We start from the raw sequence: 18,265 nt of genomic DNA on the forward strand, positions 1-18,265 counted from the left end.
AAATGGCTGCAATATAACAAAGAGTGAAAAATTTAAGGGGGTCTGAATACTTTCCGTACCCACTGTATATCAGCTTTTTAAATATCTGAAAGTACACTCTTAATATCAGTCAGTCAAGCAGTCAAGCATTATAATATGATAATGAAGTATTATTTAATAATAGACGTTTAGTAATTAGAATTAAAACTTGGTAACCATGAACTTGGGACTGGTGCTGCTGCTTTTTTTGGTCAGTCAGTGTTCCTGTAAAAAAAAAAAAAGAACAATAATATTGATAAGATGATATTATTATTATTATTATTATTATTATACGAATTCTACTAATAGCATCAATTCTGCATGTTATGTAAGGCTCTCGCTCTTTGCGCGTGTGAGAGAACGCGACGGCGAGTCGTGTGCCTTCACACTAGCGTTTACGTTACGCCAAATACACAAACACAGGTGCGCTGCGCATCCATTCAAATGAACTGAAAAATATCACAGATCGCTTGACGGAGAGTGAAACTCTGAAGCGCTGTCAGAGTGTTCTGTGAGTGAAAATATATCTGTGCTAATCATATACTCAGCATCCAACTCACACTGGCGAGTAAAATCTGAGAATTTATTAGCCATTGGCTAATATTAGACATCATTTAGTCGCCCAGAGTGAAGATTTAGTCGCATATGCGAGTGATTTACTCGCAATGTAGAGGGTTGAGTTTAGTCCATATTGTGTAGATATTTTTGACTAAAGTAGTGCTAGTGGCTTGTTTTGATTGGTTGCTAGGGAGTGGCATTTACTACACAGAGCCGTTACTACACTACGGCTCTGTGTAGTAAATGCCGCTCCATCTGAAAGCACGTGCTGGAGATTTACTACTAATCACCAGAAGCGGCTTTACTGACGAGATGAGCATGAAAATCACATTTGATTTTTTGCACAGCCCTAGTTGCTAGGTTGTTCTAAGTGGTTTCTTGGTGGTTGCTAAGGTTTTCTGATTGAACACTTGCAGTAAAGAAAATTAATAGCTCACCACACCTCATAAACCCAATTTAAGGTATTATTAATGTCAGTAGCGCAAAAGGTGCGTGATGAATTATGCAAATTTTAATATTTAGGGAGCGAATTTGGTTGTCACTACCCAAAATAACCAAAACAAAGTATGCCCGTTTCTGCTTCCATAGTAAAAAATAAAACAAGTAATTGTGGAATAGTTTAAAGTTTAAAATAGTGCTGTCAAATGATTAATCGCGATTAATCGCATCCAAAATAAAAGTTTTTGTTTACATAATATATGTGTGTGTACTGTGTATGTTTATTATGTATATATACATACACTCACATACAGCATATATTTTGGAAATATTTACATGCATAAATACATTTATATATTTATATTCTTATATTTTATATTATATATAAATATATTTAATATATAAACATAACATATTTTTCTTAAATATATACATGCATGTGTATAGCTGCTGTTACCATTTGTGTCAATAATGTAAATCCCCCTGCTGTTGGGGCTAAAGGCGCACAGTAATCAAACTGTGCCCTGCTGTTGGGGCTAAAGGCGCACAGTAATCAAACATCAGAAAGAAAATAACTTACTGTCCTTGACTGAATCACTTTTGTAAAATAAATAAGTTTAAAATAAGAACAGTCAAATTGTGTCATATTGAGATGTAATTACAAAATATAATAGATATGGAGTCACAATTACGTGCCAATTGTGAGATGTACATTCATAATTGTAAGAGACTGTATAAATTCATGGTTATTAGGGTCACACTTTTTTTTAAGGTCCATTTCTCACTATTTACTAACCATTAACTGTGTCTTTTGCCTCAATAACTCCTAATGTGCTGCTTATTAATAGTTAGTAAGGTAGTTGTTAAGTTTGAGTATTGGGTAGGATTAGGGATGTAGAATATGGTCATGCAGAATATGTGCTTCATAAGTACTAATAAACAGCCAATTTGTTAATAATAGGCATGCTAATAAGCAACTAGTTAATAGTGAGAATTGGTCCCTCCCTATACTAAACTATACTATACTAAATTGTTACCGTTGCTAGAAATAGAAGTCATAATTATAAGAAATAAAGTCACTATTATGCAAAATGAAGTGCCAATTGTGAGATATATACATTTCACAATTTTAAGGAATAAAGTTACAATTAAGTGAAATGTAGTCACAATTACAGTACAATAAATATAGTCCCAATTGTAAGATACTGTATAAAGTCATGGTTATGAAAAATAGTCACTGTTATGTGGAAAAAAAGTGACAGTTGTGAAATAATCATTGACATCAGTAAGAAATAAAGTTGCAATTAAGTGAAATGTAGTCACAAAAAAATAGTCAAAATTGTAAGATACTGTGTAAATTCATGATTATAAGAAATAAACTCATAACTACAAGTAATGAAGACACAATTACCCTTTTATACTGTATTTTTCACATGTTGAACCATGTTTGTGCAGAACAGGATTAAGTCCTTAAATAAGGAATGACAACCATTTTTAGCTGCAGCGTGTATGTGGTCACTGTGGTGTTATGTCACTTTTTTTTAGTCTGTTTGCCAAATAGCTAGAACACCCAAGATGCATTGGGACACTATTCAGAGGTATAGACAAGTAAGATATAAACAACCGGGTTTCATTGAGGAATTGTGAATGGCTGTGTTTGAGTCGGCACGGGCTGGAATGAGAATCATGCCATTTTGACTGTCATGATATGATGGATAGATAGAGCTGTTTAGTCTAGCGTGGATCCGGGCTGTCTTGCGATAGCTGCCGTTGTTTTCAGTAGCCTCTCATCTGTCACCTGTCTGGCAGTTGAAAGGGTAAATGACACTGAGCTCTGTCTGACAACAAGCCAACAGCAGATGAGAGACTGAGCTCAATGCTCCAAACCCTCCGTCTATAATATACATCAATACTGACATCATGCGTCTGACACTTGGGGAATGGAGAGTTTGTGTTGAACTCCTCTCCGAAATAGAAACTGCTTATTTCAAGGATTAGTGTTAAATTTGCCACCGTCCACCGTTCTGGCTATTGTCAACTTTGTTTTGTCAGGCTTATCTACTGTGTGTGTCTCCAGGCATCGACATAGGTATGACATAACATCTGTATGTCTGAGCCAATCAGAATGCTTTTTAGAATTATTTTTAGACGGATTTTGTCAGCCATGGTTTGTTTGAGTGATATATAATTGATATGTTGAATGACGGTACCCTGAAAAAAATTCTGCTAAATTCATACAATACCCAATTTAATGCTATGTGTGTGCTGCGAAGGTGTTATGTTCGACCCTAATTGGGCTTTTCCAGGTCTGTGGTCTGTTCACTCAGGTTGTGGTCTGTTTGATGTCTGGAAAGTGTTTATCACTGGGCCAGAGGCCTCATTTGTTGACTTTCACACCGTGACTAGGCTTACTCAACTGACCACTAAAGCAAATGAGCTGGTCAGCAATGTAATTATGGTGTCAGGGAGTTTGCCTGGAGCCAGCGGTACAACTGTTTCGGGTTGAAGACTGTGTGCTTAAATCCCAATGCTGATTAATTGGTGGTTTAACAAAGACACATTTGTCTTGTTCAGTAATTCACCTTAAATAGGCCACTTAAATAGGAATTACGGTACTGAGGAATTGTTTAATCACCATACACCGGTCTGATGTACTGAAGTGTTTAAAAATTATATTTAAATTCAATCAGTAAAGCCATAAATTATTTTCATATAATGGCCAATAACTGATAAATGGAGATAGTAAAATTCTGTACTATTGTGTCTAAATAAATTAAAAATACAAAGTAAAAACTAAAATCAGTGGTTTTAATGCGAATTTAGCCATTATAATGTACGGTATTAAAAAGTAATATTCTTTTTATAATAATAAAAAAAAATTTTTTTAGATTTGTTAAAGATTAAGATAAAAAAGTTTTATTTAAAGAGGATAAATAAAACTGCGTATCTAATAACAGCCGATATCTGACATGGTATCGGTAAATCTCTTATTAAAAATAAGTAAAAAGTCATTTAGTATTGTGTAATACACAGCTGCGTTTACATCCCTGGACCAATGAGATTTGTCTGGGGGCGGGGCTACTCAACACACAATGTAACAGAAATCGAAACCACGTGCTAACAAAACTTTTTGTAACTCATTGCTTGTTGCGAGCTGGTTAGGACGAAAAAAACTCAGATTAATCTAAAAAAAAAAAAAGGGCTTTATTGTGTCATGTCTGGATAGAAAAGATGTAAGAGATTGTGGTTAAACGTTTTTTTCATGTCTTTTTCACATAGGCTTTGGCGTGTCTGGACATGTACGCATGTGTTTATAGTTTTAATTACCTAATAATTTGTTCTTTTTGACTCTACTTTCAGTTTCACCTGGGAAAAATTCCACCTTAATGAGATTTATAAGATTTCGGGAGCAGTAGAGCCAAAAACCATCACATCCCTCTGATTAAACTCAATCACCTGGACCGGTGTCCCTCTGCCCTTTTTTGTGTCCTTCTGCTTCCTGAGTCTTGGACGAAGCTTCGAGATGGAGCAAAGAGACCTTACTCGGACGGCCCGGCCCAAAGGAAACGAGGAGTTCTTCTCCACTGTTACCACCATCAACAGAGCAGATCTCAGTGAGGTGGGTCTCCTCGCCAGTCCAATCAAGAGCCTTCCTTTACCTGGAGAGCAACAGGACCATGAAGAGGACGAAGACCTCGGTCTGGGGAAGGACATCGATGTCACTTCTAATGCGGACAGTGAGAGATGGGGGCAGGGAGATGGGCTGGAGGAGCAGGAATTCTCCATCAAGGAGGCCAGTTTCTCTGAAGGCAGCCTGAAGCTGAAGATACAAACGACCAAGCGGGCCAAGAAGCCTCCTAAGAATCTAGAGAACTACATCTGTCCTCCTGAGATCCGCATCACCATCAAGCAGCCAGGAGAGCAGAAGACCGCCAAGCATGCCAAGAGTGTCAGGGGAGGGAAGGAGGAAGATAAAGGACCCCCCAGAAAAAGGGTTAGTGTCACTGCCAGTGTTTAGAGTGCTTTTGTTTTCTTGTGTCATGTGATCACTCTGTTGTGTTGATGTCATATGGTTTCACGGGTATAGACGGTATGGACTTTAGTCAGAGTAGATGCCATGTTGAGTTTGACGGCAGTGAAATTCCATTGGCAGCTGATCAAATAGTGAAAGTATCTTTTCTATGGAAGCGCCTTTTATCTTTTTGTTTAGCGTGAACAAAATATACATTTTTTGAATGTAAAATGTGATTTTGTGCATCAATATGAATTTGAATGTTATGCACATATGAAACATTTCTTGAACAAATATTTTTTTTGTGTTACAGATTGATCCTTTCATCCACAAAATTAGGCGTCTCTTTAATATGAATTCAGAAAAAAGTCAGTATTGTGATACGTAAACTACCCGCGACCTAAGAGATTATGACATGAAAAGAACAAATTTCTATATAAATCTTTGGCTAGTTGAAATTCTTGTGTAAATTTGTAAATGTTTTGAGATGCATGTCTTTGAACGGATTGTACTTCTGTCCCTCACAGCCTTCTTTGTGTCAGATTAACTATGGCATATGACTAAGGACGTTAATATAACCACTTGGACAAGTAATTTTCTACATTTTATCATGTCAATTATGTTGACAATGTTCTCAATTTTTTTGAAGTGCTTTCTCTTTAAAAGAAATCATGTTTATGCTGAGCCTAGATGACACAATTGCTTTTTCTGGGCTGTCAGCTTTTTGGCTGCTCGTCAAATGAAGTGTGTGCCATTGAGTAACGTAACAGCTAGTCATTAACCTTTTGTGGCATTTAGACTCAGCGAGTTCATTGACTTGCATGTGGTCCAGATATCTTACTCAGTGTAAAGGGCCTTTTTTGAATATGTCAGATGACACACAATTTTTGATTTGGGATAAGAGAATGGTACGAGCAGAATGATTTTTGGGCATGGTGTCATGATAATTTCATGTTTTTCATCATGTTCATTGCTGTTCTTTGAAGTCTCTTGGAGTACCATGTAAATGCTAGGGATGTGCCAAACGACTGTTTTCGAAATCAACAAGTTCCTAGGTCACAAGGTAGACCCGTATAATTAGGCTGGTTCTGAGGTCATCTTATCCTGATCAGGTGCATTTCACAATGTTTCAGAACGAAGCACAACATGATATAAATAAAGGTCTCAAGACTCATTTTAAAACGCTTAAAGGTTAGTTCACTCAATACTTAATCCTCGTGTCACTCCAAACCAACTCTAAAGACTTTAAAGATTTTAATTCATAATTGAAACAAAATGAAGCTTTTTAACGAAGCCTGAGAGATGTCTGTCACCCCTGTTAAAAGCTCATTCCCCCAAAATGCTTCAGACGTTTCAAAATGTTCTTAAAGACATCGCAAAAGAAACAACCCTCTACATTGCGAGTAAATCACTCGCATATGCGACTAAATCTTACTCTGGGCGACTAAATTATGTCTAATATTAGCCAATTGCTAATAAATTCTCAGATTTTACTCGCCAGTGTGTGAGTTGGAGGTTAAGTATAAGTGTAGCACAGCTATATTTTCACTCACAGAACACTCTGACTGAGCGCTTCAGAGTTTCATTCTCCGCCAAGCGATCTGTGCTGTTTTTCAGTTCATCTGAATGGATGTGCAACGCACCTGTATTTAACGTACCGTAAACTCTAGTGTGAAGGCGCACGACTCCCCGTCGCTTTGTTTCACACACACGCAGAGAGAGAGAGAGAGAATTGACGCGCTACATGTAAACGATATTCTTTGTTGTATTTTGCTGTCAAAATAACGGAATTCCTTTGGAATTCTTCAGCGTTTAAGAACTGCCGCTTTCTCCGCTAGTGGGCGGAACTAATGTGCAAACGGCAATCTCATTGGCTGGCGCTCACCTATTATCATCCCTGTTTTGATTTCAGCAAATCAGTTTTTTTTTAAATTTGTTTTTTTTTATTTTTTTATTTTTTTTATCAGTCTGGCGAGTAAACAAAAAAATTTACTAGCCAATGGCGATTCAATTGCCAAGGTGTCCGTAGAAGGCTGAGAAATTCATGTTAATAGATCTTTTTTTTTTCCAGGCTTTTTGAAGAGACACGGTCGCTTTATATAACAAACACATTTAATTTAGGCTTTTATTCACATATAAACATTGAACGCACGCACATAGATAGAGTGCATCAAATGTGCTTGCTGGACATGAGAACCAATCATGTTTGTTCTTGTGTGTCACACAAGCTTGTTTGAGTTCCGCAAGAACCAATCAGGTTTGTTCTCTCAAGTACAGTTGAGCTCCTCTTCAGATCACTTGGATTAAACAGCTTGATTTCTTTTTACAATCTGTTTATGAACTTTTTAAAGTGTGAAATAAACTTCTTTTTAAAAACATCTTTTTCATTAAAAATATCTTTGTGTTTCGAAAATGAACAAATGTCTTATGGGTTTGGAATAACATGAGGGTAGGGCTGGACGATATGACCAAAATTGATATCACGATGGTGAGTAAATGATGACAGTATTTTCATTTTTGGATGAACTGTCCCTTTAATGCAACAGTTTGAAAACACAACAGAGCGAGATGCTCTAAAACAGCATTGTGTTGGTTAGTTTGTCTGTTTGCTGAGAATGACTGTAGTACTTGAATTGAGACACACCACTTTTCAGACAATGCAATTCATAGTATGTTGTCAGTTTGTAAACTAAAAATTAAAATGAAAACTAAAAATTAAAAACTAAAAATACCAAAGCCAGGACAAACGACTTATCCTTAGTAAAGACCACAGTACATGAAAATGGTAATCATCCAGTACCATGGTATTTAATATTTGATACCATCTGTGTACTGTGATTCTATTACAGTTGGCTACTTTTTTTGCAAAGGGAGCTGCTGAGTGAGTTCATGAAAATGTGAGACGCTAAAATGGCTCCTTTTAGTAGACACTTTCAGCTCACCGCAGCGTGCTCCAAGTTTTCAAAACAGATATGTCGCATTTTCCCCGTCCTCACAAAAGAATGAAGGATTGTGGGAAAGAATGGGAGGAGAGGCTGGTGATCCCGCAGCCAGAGTCTGTAATTTGACCATAATTAGGGAGAAAAATCTGTGCTTACTGAATCCGAGAAGGAACTGCCAGCATCAGCATCTTTCAGCAAACGCACCGCAGGCTCAAATTGATTGCGTTTGGTGTGGAATCTCTGGCGTTGAAATGCTCTGATATCTTTCATCTTTACAGCAATCTCTTAGGGAATTAATTATTTGTACTGTAATGGAAGACCAGCTCCTGCTGTTTTGTGTGATGTGCATTTAAAAGCCCATCCACGTCTGCCAAACGCATTTGACTTGATCCCAACAATTGACGGTTTGATTATCGGCCTTGAATTTTGTATGTGGCTGCATGTTATCTGATTTCCCCAGGGATTTCTCTTTGCCTGGAGAGGAAGGACAATGTTGCCACGAAGCCAAAGCCAAGGGTCTCGAATTTCTCTCATTTTCGGGCTGGGAAACTTAGCCCTCGTCCACCCCACAGAGATGAAATTTTCTAAAGCGGCAGATACACGCAGTGGAGAGGGCGATGGAGAAATCAATGGAAAACAGAGAAAGGCTCAAAGAGCAACAGGGAACTGAGGCGGGAAGCCTGGAGTGCAGCTGTCTCTTTCTGGCAATCTCCACATTGACCACAGACAGAGGGTCAAAAAGGGCAGAAAGAAGAACAGAAGAGGTGGCCTCACACCACCCTCTAAAGTTTAGCCGTGTCTATAGAAAACGGCTTCGAAAAGGCAACGAAAAGCAACCGCCCATCCCCCAAATACACACTACAGATGGAATCCCATTCACTTCGAGAAGGGACAATGCCACAAACTCCTCATTTAGAGCCACCAAATCCCATTCTGTCCTTGCTGTTTGGAGCTTAGGCGTCAAGCCCAGCACCTCTTCTCATCTCTTGCTTACAAGCAGCGTGGGGTCAAGGGTTAGTGCGTAATTGAAACCGGCCCGGACACGCTGAGAATAGGGCCTTACATCAGCCCTCTCGGACCGCGACAGCTGCTCGCTGCGTCTTCCATTCGTGGCAACAGCCTTTTTCCCCCTGCTAATGTAAATAGAACACCAGGGCAATGGCAGTTTAGACAAGCCGGGCACTCTGATGAATTAACTCCAGCTCCTCGTATGGATTAGACCTCCTCTTCCACTCACTCCACTTGATGACCTGTTTTGCACTTTAAGTGTTGTCGTGGGCTGCGCTGCTGGAAAATTAGTTTAATGCAGCAGAAGTTTTCTGCACCCACACAATAGTGTGACCACGCAGCCAGAAATAGATCGCAGCCTTCTCGCTGGCGTTGTAAAAGCACAGAGTCTGGATGTGCAATTAGGCGGTCTGAATATGCAGAGGTCAGGACACGTTGTGTTTGCCATTTCCATTAGGACTTAAACGAAAGGTTTCGCAAATGGCATCTATTATTTTTCCCTTTTTACCAAACTCTGAGGAAAAAACATTTAGTGTGAATGCACATTTTGCTAAAATGCTGTGAACAAATTTAAAAGGCTGGTACAAATGTTTCTGGATGATAACAGTGATCGCCCCAGTATTGTTCCCATTTGTTTCTTCCACTGGGATTTCAAAAACGACAGAGTTGGTTATGTAATTCCTAGTTAATATATGTAATGCTTTATGGGAGGGGTAGTTTTGGTGTGGTTCCTGCTTCTCTGGTAACAGACTTCTCTGATTGGTGGATTCAAGGCTCTGCCCACTTTAGGATTGAGGATATTGTAGTTCTTCACAGGGAATTTGGCAATTACATAAAATGTTAAAAACACACTAACTTTTGGCTTCTACATAAGCAAATATCATCACTTGATAACCTCAGTGCTCATTGTAGGTCTGTCTTGAACAGTTTTTGTTCTTTATGGAGATTTTTATTTCTGAAACCCAACTTGTTGCTTAAAGGCATTTTATATATCTTGCACATGCTATACTAGTAGCTGGAGGTGCTTGTCCACTAGGGCTGAACGATTAATTGCAGTTGCGATATTATCGCGATATGATAAAACGCGATTTTTCAATCGCAGAGGCTGCGATTACACTCGGTCACGTGACACGCGAGAGTGAAGAGGTGTGTTCCACTTGAAGATCGATCGGTGTATGTCATCAAAGTACGGCGAGAGAAAGCATAAGGAGACGTCCGCGCTCTCTTATAGCTCTCGCAGTACTTTGATGACACACCCATAGGTCTAAGCAGGCAATCGCAATATTGGTAAAAAAAATCGCAATTAGATTATTTTCCAAAGTCGTTCAGCCCTATGTCCACTGAAGCCCAGTTGATTTTAAGTCTATAATGTATTTGTATCCAGTATTACCCCTGTGGTTTAACACAGTAGTGAGTTTATTGTGATGACAAGCCCGATGGAAGGTGGATCAATGTGCGAGCGTGTGCTCTCTGAGGGCCAGACGGCAGCGATCTTTGCCCCGTCACTGCTCCGTGTTTGACGACAACACTTTGATTGTCAGCCATTTCCGCCGGAGCTGGCATGCTCATTGATGCGTGTTCGTCAGGGGAGAGTGTGAGCAAGGCTTCTGCGACTCCAGCCCTGACTTGACGAGGGGGCCGAGAGGATCATTTTCCCTGTCAAGACGAGCTTGTGGAGCTCACTTTCTTTGCGTCTTTACCTTGCGTTTTCTCTCCTAATGGTTCGTATTTAACCAAAACTTCGTTTGCTCGAAGAAAACATCTGTAATCAGGTTGAAGAATGACTTCCTCTCCGAGTGACGATAGCGGAGGGGATAAGAGGTTTAAAAACGGTGGATTGTGTAGCAGGGTAAATGCAGCTTTTGTGTAGTAATGATTGGGGAGTCTGGCAGGGAGCAGATGGGCTAGCTCTCTGTCTCATTGTGTCTGGCTCTTTCTTTTTTTCATTTTGGCTGAACTAATATGCCAGATGGTGGCAAAGAGGAAAGGCCAACAAGTGAGCTGGGGCATATGGGGAGCCTGGTTAAAATGGGACCCTACTGTGGCTGGGGATGGGCGGGAGACGTGTGATACAATAGCAGGTAATTAAGGGAAGGACTTGACTTCGCCGCTAAGCCTTTGTGCGTGGCAAAATATTTTTCAGGGGACCTGCCGTCAGCATCAGACAACACTGCTGTATGTCAAATTATTACTAGGGGTTAGAGGTCTGCATGGGCTTTAAACTGAAGCCCGAACCCGGCCCGTACCCGAGATCGTTTGACCCGACCAATCAATTTAGAGCCTGAAATCTTTTTTTTTTTTTTTCCCACAATGAATAGCCAATTTAAAAAGAAATTCTTTATTTCACGATTGCATGCAACGGTCAGTAAACAAATACATGTAAAGAAACAAAGGCAAAAGAAAAAAACACTTACCAGTTATGAAAGTTTATGAACATCAGGTGCAGCGGTCACATAAATTCTGCCGAGTTTTTGAATGGTTGTATACTACAAGACGATAATTCTTCCATCGTGCAAATTATGGTCATTTTCGTTAGTTAAGGCTCGTTAGCATTCGGCCTGCTTTAAATCAGACACAGAGATGCAGTGCGGTAAGATCGCATTTATTTGAATTAATTAATTATATCATTTATTTGAATTAGCGAGAGAGAGAGAGAGAGAAAGAGAGTGCTGAAAGTTGCGCGTGTGAACCTGTGTCTGCGCGTCTCTCTACAAGCAATGAGGCTTAGTTACTTCAAAAACAGCGATTTTACCCCCTCATTGCAGAGAAATATAACGTTGCGAGTAAGTAGCCTGTCGAAGCTATTTTACTAATAAAAGTTTCCGTGCTGTTGTCGTGTGCAATAATGTGTGTGCGTGCGTCTATGAAAGCATCGTAGCCTACTGCATATAGTTTTAGTTTAGCTATAAACCCGAGCCCGACCAGAACCCGAAGCTATTCATTAAACATTAACCCGAACCCGACCCGAAACCCGAAAGTATTTCGGGATCCATCGGGCTCGGGTCGGGTAGCAGACCTCTACTTAGGGGTGCTCTGATTGATCGGCTACGATCACTATCGGCCGATAATTGCTTTGGGATGATCGATCGGCGGTCTCTATAAAGGCAGATCTAAAAAAAAACGATCTCAAGCTGATGACGCGCCTGCCGTGAGAGGTTTGGCACGACATGCAGCGGCACCGTCTTAGTCTCTGTCTGGCACGGGTACAATAATTATAATGCTGAAGGTGAGGTACAATTCATATTCATTAAATAACTTATAAAATAATTTGAAAACTTTCTGTGAGACGTAATTTCACAAACGGCGTGAGTGAATCACCGCGCGCGCTCTCTCTTTCCCTCTCAAAATACGCAAATGGCTTTAAATCACATCACGTCTGCACTATAAGCGAGCTGCAGGCTGCACAGTTGACACAGGAATTGTCACTTGCACAATCGAGGCAGTGTCGCATCGTCACTAAAGTTTATAAATTGCATTTCTTTTTAATTCTTGCCAGTGTTTAAACCATTCAGCGCTCGCGCGCTCTCCTGGAGACCATGCGCTCATGCACACTCGCAGCGCACACACACAATGCCAGGTTGCAGTGCGTATGCGGTGCGCGCTCATGTTAATGGATTAAAGCGTTCACGCTGCACACGGTTGTGATCCAGCAGTGCGTTCAGGAGTGGTGCGTCTGCAGCAGTGCAGAAATCGTTTCCGCACAGTCTATTTTTGCTGCGCTGCATGTGCTGAATTAAAGTGACAGAGCATTGTTTGCGGTAAATATGAACATGGATTGACACGGAAATGTAGTAATTACACCATAAATGCATATAATTATCTCCTGTGTTTCATAGTCAACACGTAGGCTATGGCTTTTTGGCTAGGTTTAAAGGAAAAGAGCACTTTTAGATAAACCAGGCAAAAATAGATGGCACTTGTGGAGGTAGGAAAACAAAGTTGTTTATAAACCGCAGGATTGCTTGTAATAAAGAATTAAATGCAAAAGAAAAGGCAGTAGAGCTGACTGTTTATGTCAGTAGTAAGTTTTAATTTAGAATGTTTGTGATAATGAAGTAGTTTAAATGTTTTGCCACTTGCTTGAGCAACTTAATAGGATAGTTCATCCAAAAATGAAAATTTGATGTTTATCTGCTTACCCCCAGCTGTTTCTGTACCGCACATGGACTGCATACACACTGCAAACGGAGTATGTGTGAACCTGGTGTAACACTGCCTCTCGTACAGCTCACGAAATCAGGCTTGTGCTGTGTGTAAGCTATTGTGCAACAATTGCACGATTGTCAAAACAAAAATACAGTGCATGATCAAACATTTAGGTCAGATAAATATATATTTTTGAAAAATGTCTAAAAAATGCCCCCCTCCACCCCTCAAATTAAAAAAATCCCCTCTCACAAGAGTCACCTAAGAGGGGAATCAAAAATGAAATTCAAGCCCTGAATAAATGTCCAAAAATCTTGATTGGATCATCACTATAAATAATTCTACATGATAAAAAGGAGGCTCTAAAAAGATCTGTATCGGTGATCGTATCAGCAGATAGTGCTTTCTGTGATCGGCCTCAAAAATCCTGATCGGAGCACCCCTAATTATTACACTGATTTCACTCAATCAGCCGTGATTATTTTTTCAGTGTTCTGTGTTTGGGCCTTCATTAGTTGCTACGGTCTTTTGGAGAATAGTCCATTCATTGTCACAAAATTCTCGTAATTTTTTAGGACAGCTCACGATTCACGATATATTTGTACATTTGTTAATCGGTTTGTCTTTTGTGTGGACTATTATGGTGTCTGGACGTCCAGCAATCGGCGTGTTAATTCTGACATTACATGTCACAATTTCCGGGTCCAAATGTTCTGTCACATGCAAAAAGCAAACAAGCGGTGCAAATATACACTCGCGGTGTGCTGTAATACCCATGAAAAAGCCTTTGAAAAACCTTTATCTTCAAACTGAAATCTCAGATGGCCAGACAGTGATTCATCTCTCATGAATGGTTAAAATATTGGTGTCTGGACACTGTGAGCTTAGAGACTGCAGTGCACACTGCAAGTTTTTAAAAGCTTAGCTTAAATGTAAATAAATAGTGTTTAGAAATGACTGTGGAGATGGTATTTTCATATGGAGATAGATTTGTTGTATAATTCCAAATAAATAGATTATGATCCACGCATTTGTGCATCGCTCTCTGCACATTTGTGAATGGCTTTCTGTGCATTTGTGGATCGCTGCATGCATTTGTGGATTTTGAAACATTTGGAACGTGTTACGATGGGTCAGCGAAATGTGATTGGCTTGAGTTGACGGTGGTTGAAAAGTCCACACATTTGTGAAGTTGTCAGCGTTTTGTTTCAAAAGCCACAAATGCATGCAGCGATCCACAAATGTACAGAACGTGATTCACAAATGAATGCCAGGCAAAGTTGTCTTTGTAGAGTAAAAATATATTTGTGAATGGTTTTTATGTGCAGATCTCATTTTATTTATTTGTGAATTTTGTTTTAATTTTTGTTTTAATTGAAATTTTTGTATAACTCATAGATTTATTTGTACATCTCATTCTATTTTGCTTGTCAATATGTTTCATTTTTGTTAATCTCTTTACATTTATTTGTGGATCATAATCTGTGTATTTGGAATTATGCAACAAATCTATCTCCATATTCTCCACTGAAGCAAGTAGACATTTGGACCTGGAAACTCTCTGTGTGTGTGCGTAAACGTGCGTGTTAGACCTATATTAAACTCTGGGTTAAACCCCTGTGTGAGTTCCTCTCACTCTGTTCAATATGTATCACTTCAGGACCTCAACACACACACACACAATTCAATTCAATTCAGTTTATTTGTATAGCGCTTTTCATGATACAAATCATTGCAAGCAACTTTACAGCAAATACATTTTCTACAATATTTAGTAGTAGCTTATCAGTGGTGACTGTCAGTTATTGTACATATGGCTGAAATGTATGGAAAAATCAATTAAAGATGTAATCAAACAGACGATGAACACTATTAACAGCAATTATTATATGAACTTATAGCAAAATTTGGTAGTTCTGTGTGTTGTTTGAAGGTTGTCATCATCTGAGGTCCTCTGAGGGGTTGGCATCATCTCTTCTCAGGTGTTGCACGATATTATCGTGCGTGCGTGCATGGGTGGGTGGGGGCAAAGAGAGAGACTCTCTGTACTTATCATAGGCTATTTCATAACTGTGTGGTGTTTTAAACCGCGCGGGCGCGAGAGAGAGCCTATGAAAGCACCAATAATCGAAATAATATACTTTCAAACATACTGATAAACTAACATGTTAAATATAAAAATATTTAAAATGGCTATTTCATATATATTCGTATACAACAGTCATACATCGCTATTAGGACCGCACATCCTGTGACAAGTTTGTCGCCTCAGAGCACGGAAGTTATCAGTCTAAAAGGTCTGCAGTCAACGGTGAAAATCAAAAGTAGATTTATTTTAAATACCCCAATGTTTCCCCTGCCATTATATTAGGGGGGCGGCCCACCCCCCCGACGGCACCCCCCGCCCCCCTTGAAGGTCAAGTTAATTTTAGGCTACTTCATTTTATATTCTCTATAGGGCCAGATCACAACAGAAGTTATTTAAAGTTACCTTTCCTATAGAACAGGTCTATGCTGTGTTCTTTTATTAAACAAACTAAATAGCCTTATGTTATTTATCTTATTTACACGACGGCATGTCATTTCAGTCTCTACGTTATTGTCGCACTCTCTGCATCACGCACAGCGGGCGCGCACACACACACACACACACACAAGTGAGCACACTCCCACTAGTATTTGTAAATATTAAGCCGCAAAAGTATCTGTAAATATTAAGCCACAAAAAGATTATTTAAACATGAATCCTGCATGTTCTGCGTGTCTCTGTGTTAATGAATGGCGCAGACACGCGGTTTTGTTTACTACTTGTACTGAAGCACGTGTGACGCTTCCGGTGATATTAACGTCTGCTGTCTCACTAATGAGGACATTAAATACATGAACAACATCTCCAGAACTGCTCTGAGAGTCACTTCATGAGCATTTGACTGTTTAATTTGTGTAAAACTATGAGTAAAACTATCCTCATATCATATACACACAGAAATGTAACGGTATTCACGGCAACCCGTCAAAATAAAAGTTCGGTTTAACTTGAAGACATTGCGGCAGAAATATATTACTTACTATTGTTCAGTAGAATGTACGTAATAGGCTACTACTATGCTAAAACACAGAAGTCCAGTCTAGAGGTCATGAATGCATGAACTAGCTTTTCTGCATCAGAAACAGGTAACATGTTCATATCAAATATGATTTTCAAAAGACAAGTTGCTATCTAATATAACACCCAGCCTCATCACTCAGGGTTACAGCCCATCAACTCTGTTTCTGTGTACACAAGCTAGTGCTCATCCACCCGCCAAAAGTCTGGCCTTCATTCCCAAATGCATAGCTCACCCCAGTGATCTACTGCCATGGACCAGTCCAACTGACATATGTATCATATTTTCTTTTGGCCCGTGTGTCCAAACCATAGTTGCCAGTGATATAGAGTCAACAGTAATCACATCAAAAGAAATATAGATTCACATATACTGGCTCGTTGTTTGGTTTTCCTTGGTTTACTGCCAGCATCACCTTCTTTCAGCTACACGTTTGTCTATCTCGTCATCGGAACGAACTGAATTCAGGTTTAAATCCATTTAAGTATCTGTGAGGTGTGATAAGGAAGCCTCTTTTAAGAGTGTCCAAACCATGGCCCTCATGTTGGCTGCTGGTTTTTATGTACTAATGGCATTGGCCACTCTCTTATCTGTCTGTCACACAAGCCCTGCTCCGAAAGCTTCATTACCCAGCACCCATGGAGTCATCCTTTAATACGAGACCATAATCATTAGGAGCTGGTCCAGTGTATTCACCGGAAAATTAATTCGGCATCTCTCGCAGAAGTCGATAGGTGACTCCCTCAGCCTCTTGATGTGAGGTATTTATAACAAGTTGTTTGTCATTGGGGGAGTGTCGATGGTGACCGGGGAGGAAATTGTGGGTAGTTGAGCAGTCAAATAAAAGTGACCTCTGTGTGTAGGAGACTGTCAGAACAAGAAAAAAGTCCCTGAGTGTGGTTTTACTTCCTTTATTCAGCACTCTAGCTACTGTTGTTCATTTCAGGGACTGTCTAATTGGTGTGAATATGAGTGGGATGCAGCTGTATTGATAAGTATTATTTTGTAGACAAGTGGAGTCCTATCTGAAACTGGTACTTGCAAAAGCATAAATCACTATTGCTGTTGCTCATATCTTTAAAAACCAATAACCTGTGTAACTGACAAGTCTACCTTAAAGGGGTCATATGATGCTTTTTTTAAAGATCATTATTTGGTGTATTTGGTGTAACAGAATATGTTGACATGCTTTAATGTTCAAAAAAACACATTATTTTTCAAATACTTTTTCGCACAAATTCGAACATCTGGGTTGTGCTGTTCTGTTGTAAATAAATATTTCGCACTGAAACACACAGCGTCTCCCTGACATGGCTGCATCATCACTACTGCTGTTCCTGAAACCACGCCTTCTTTCTTTGCGTGAACATTTGGGCGGCATTACGCTAATATTTCCACATAGTGAGGTAGATATGTGGGGGCGTGTTAGAACGAGCCGTTTACCCAGTGCATTGTGATTGGCCGAACACCGCAAGCACTCGTCGGAAATGTAACGCCCCTTACCATAATCGCAAGCTTTATCTTTCAAAGTAAATGTAAAGACCGAGCCCGAAAGGGGAACAGAGTCGTGTGACAGACACCGTGATGAAGCTGGTATGTGTGCAGTACACAAGCCACGGTTAAGACCGCTGACTCCACTGTGATCTCTCTCTCTCTCTCTCTCTCTCTCTCTCTCTCTCACGCACGCAAGCACGCACACACACACGATGCGCAAAACTCCGCATTTGAACAGTCAATAGCAAATACTTAAACTAATAACAAAACAGTAGCTGATTCAGAAGCGCCAGATTGTCATAGCAAAGTCAGAATTACCTCCTCTCCTAGGTTCACGAAACGGTCGTCCATAAAATGCATTGCTGTTCTGTTGTAAGTAATCTTAAAGATTCCTAAATGCATCTACTTTCGGAAGGCCAAATAAAGTGCTTTTGCTTTCGCCTAGAAACACACAGCGTCGCCCTGACATGCTGCTTCAACACTAACTGTGGTTACTGAAACCACGCCTCCTTTCTTTGCGTGCACATTTGGGCGCATTATGC

At 39.7% G+C, this 18,265-nt stretch overlaps 1 protein-coding gene across 1 annotated transcript in view; it reads left to right on the plus strand.

Annotated features, from left to right (window-relative positions):
* LOC107699733 (SET-binding protein) overlaps nucleotides 1-18,265 on the plus strand; it is a 77,686-nt gene that overhangs the window by 12,724 nt on the left and 46,697 nt on the right. The window contains exon 2 of the mRNA XM_016501075.1: nucleotides 4,375-5,008. Coding sequence (XP_016356561.1) covers nucleotides 4,538-5,008 — 471 coding nt within the window. The 5' untranslated portion in view covers nucleotides 4,375-4,537. The remainder of the gene's footprint in view (nucleotides 1-4,374; nucleotides 5,009-18,265) is intronic.

Source organism: Sinocyclocheilus anshuiensis, unplaced genomic scaffold, assembly GCF_001515605.1.
Source record: "Sinocyclocheilus anshuiensis isolate Anshui unplaced genomic scaffold, SAMN03320099.WGS_v1.1 scaffold278, whole genome shotgun sequence".
Taxonomy (NCBI): domain Eukaryota; kingdom Metazoa; phylum Chordata; class Actinopteri; order Cypriniformes; family Cyprinidae; genus Sinocyclocheilus; species Sinocyclocheilus anshuiensis.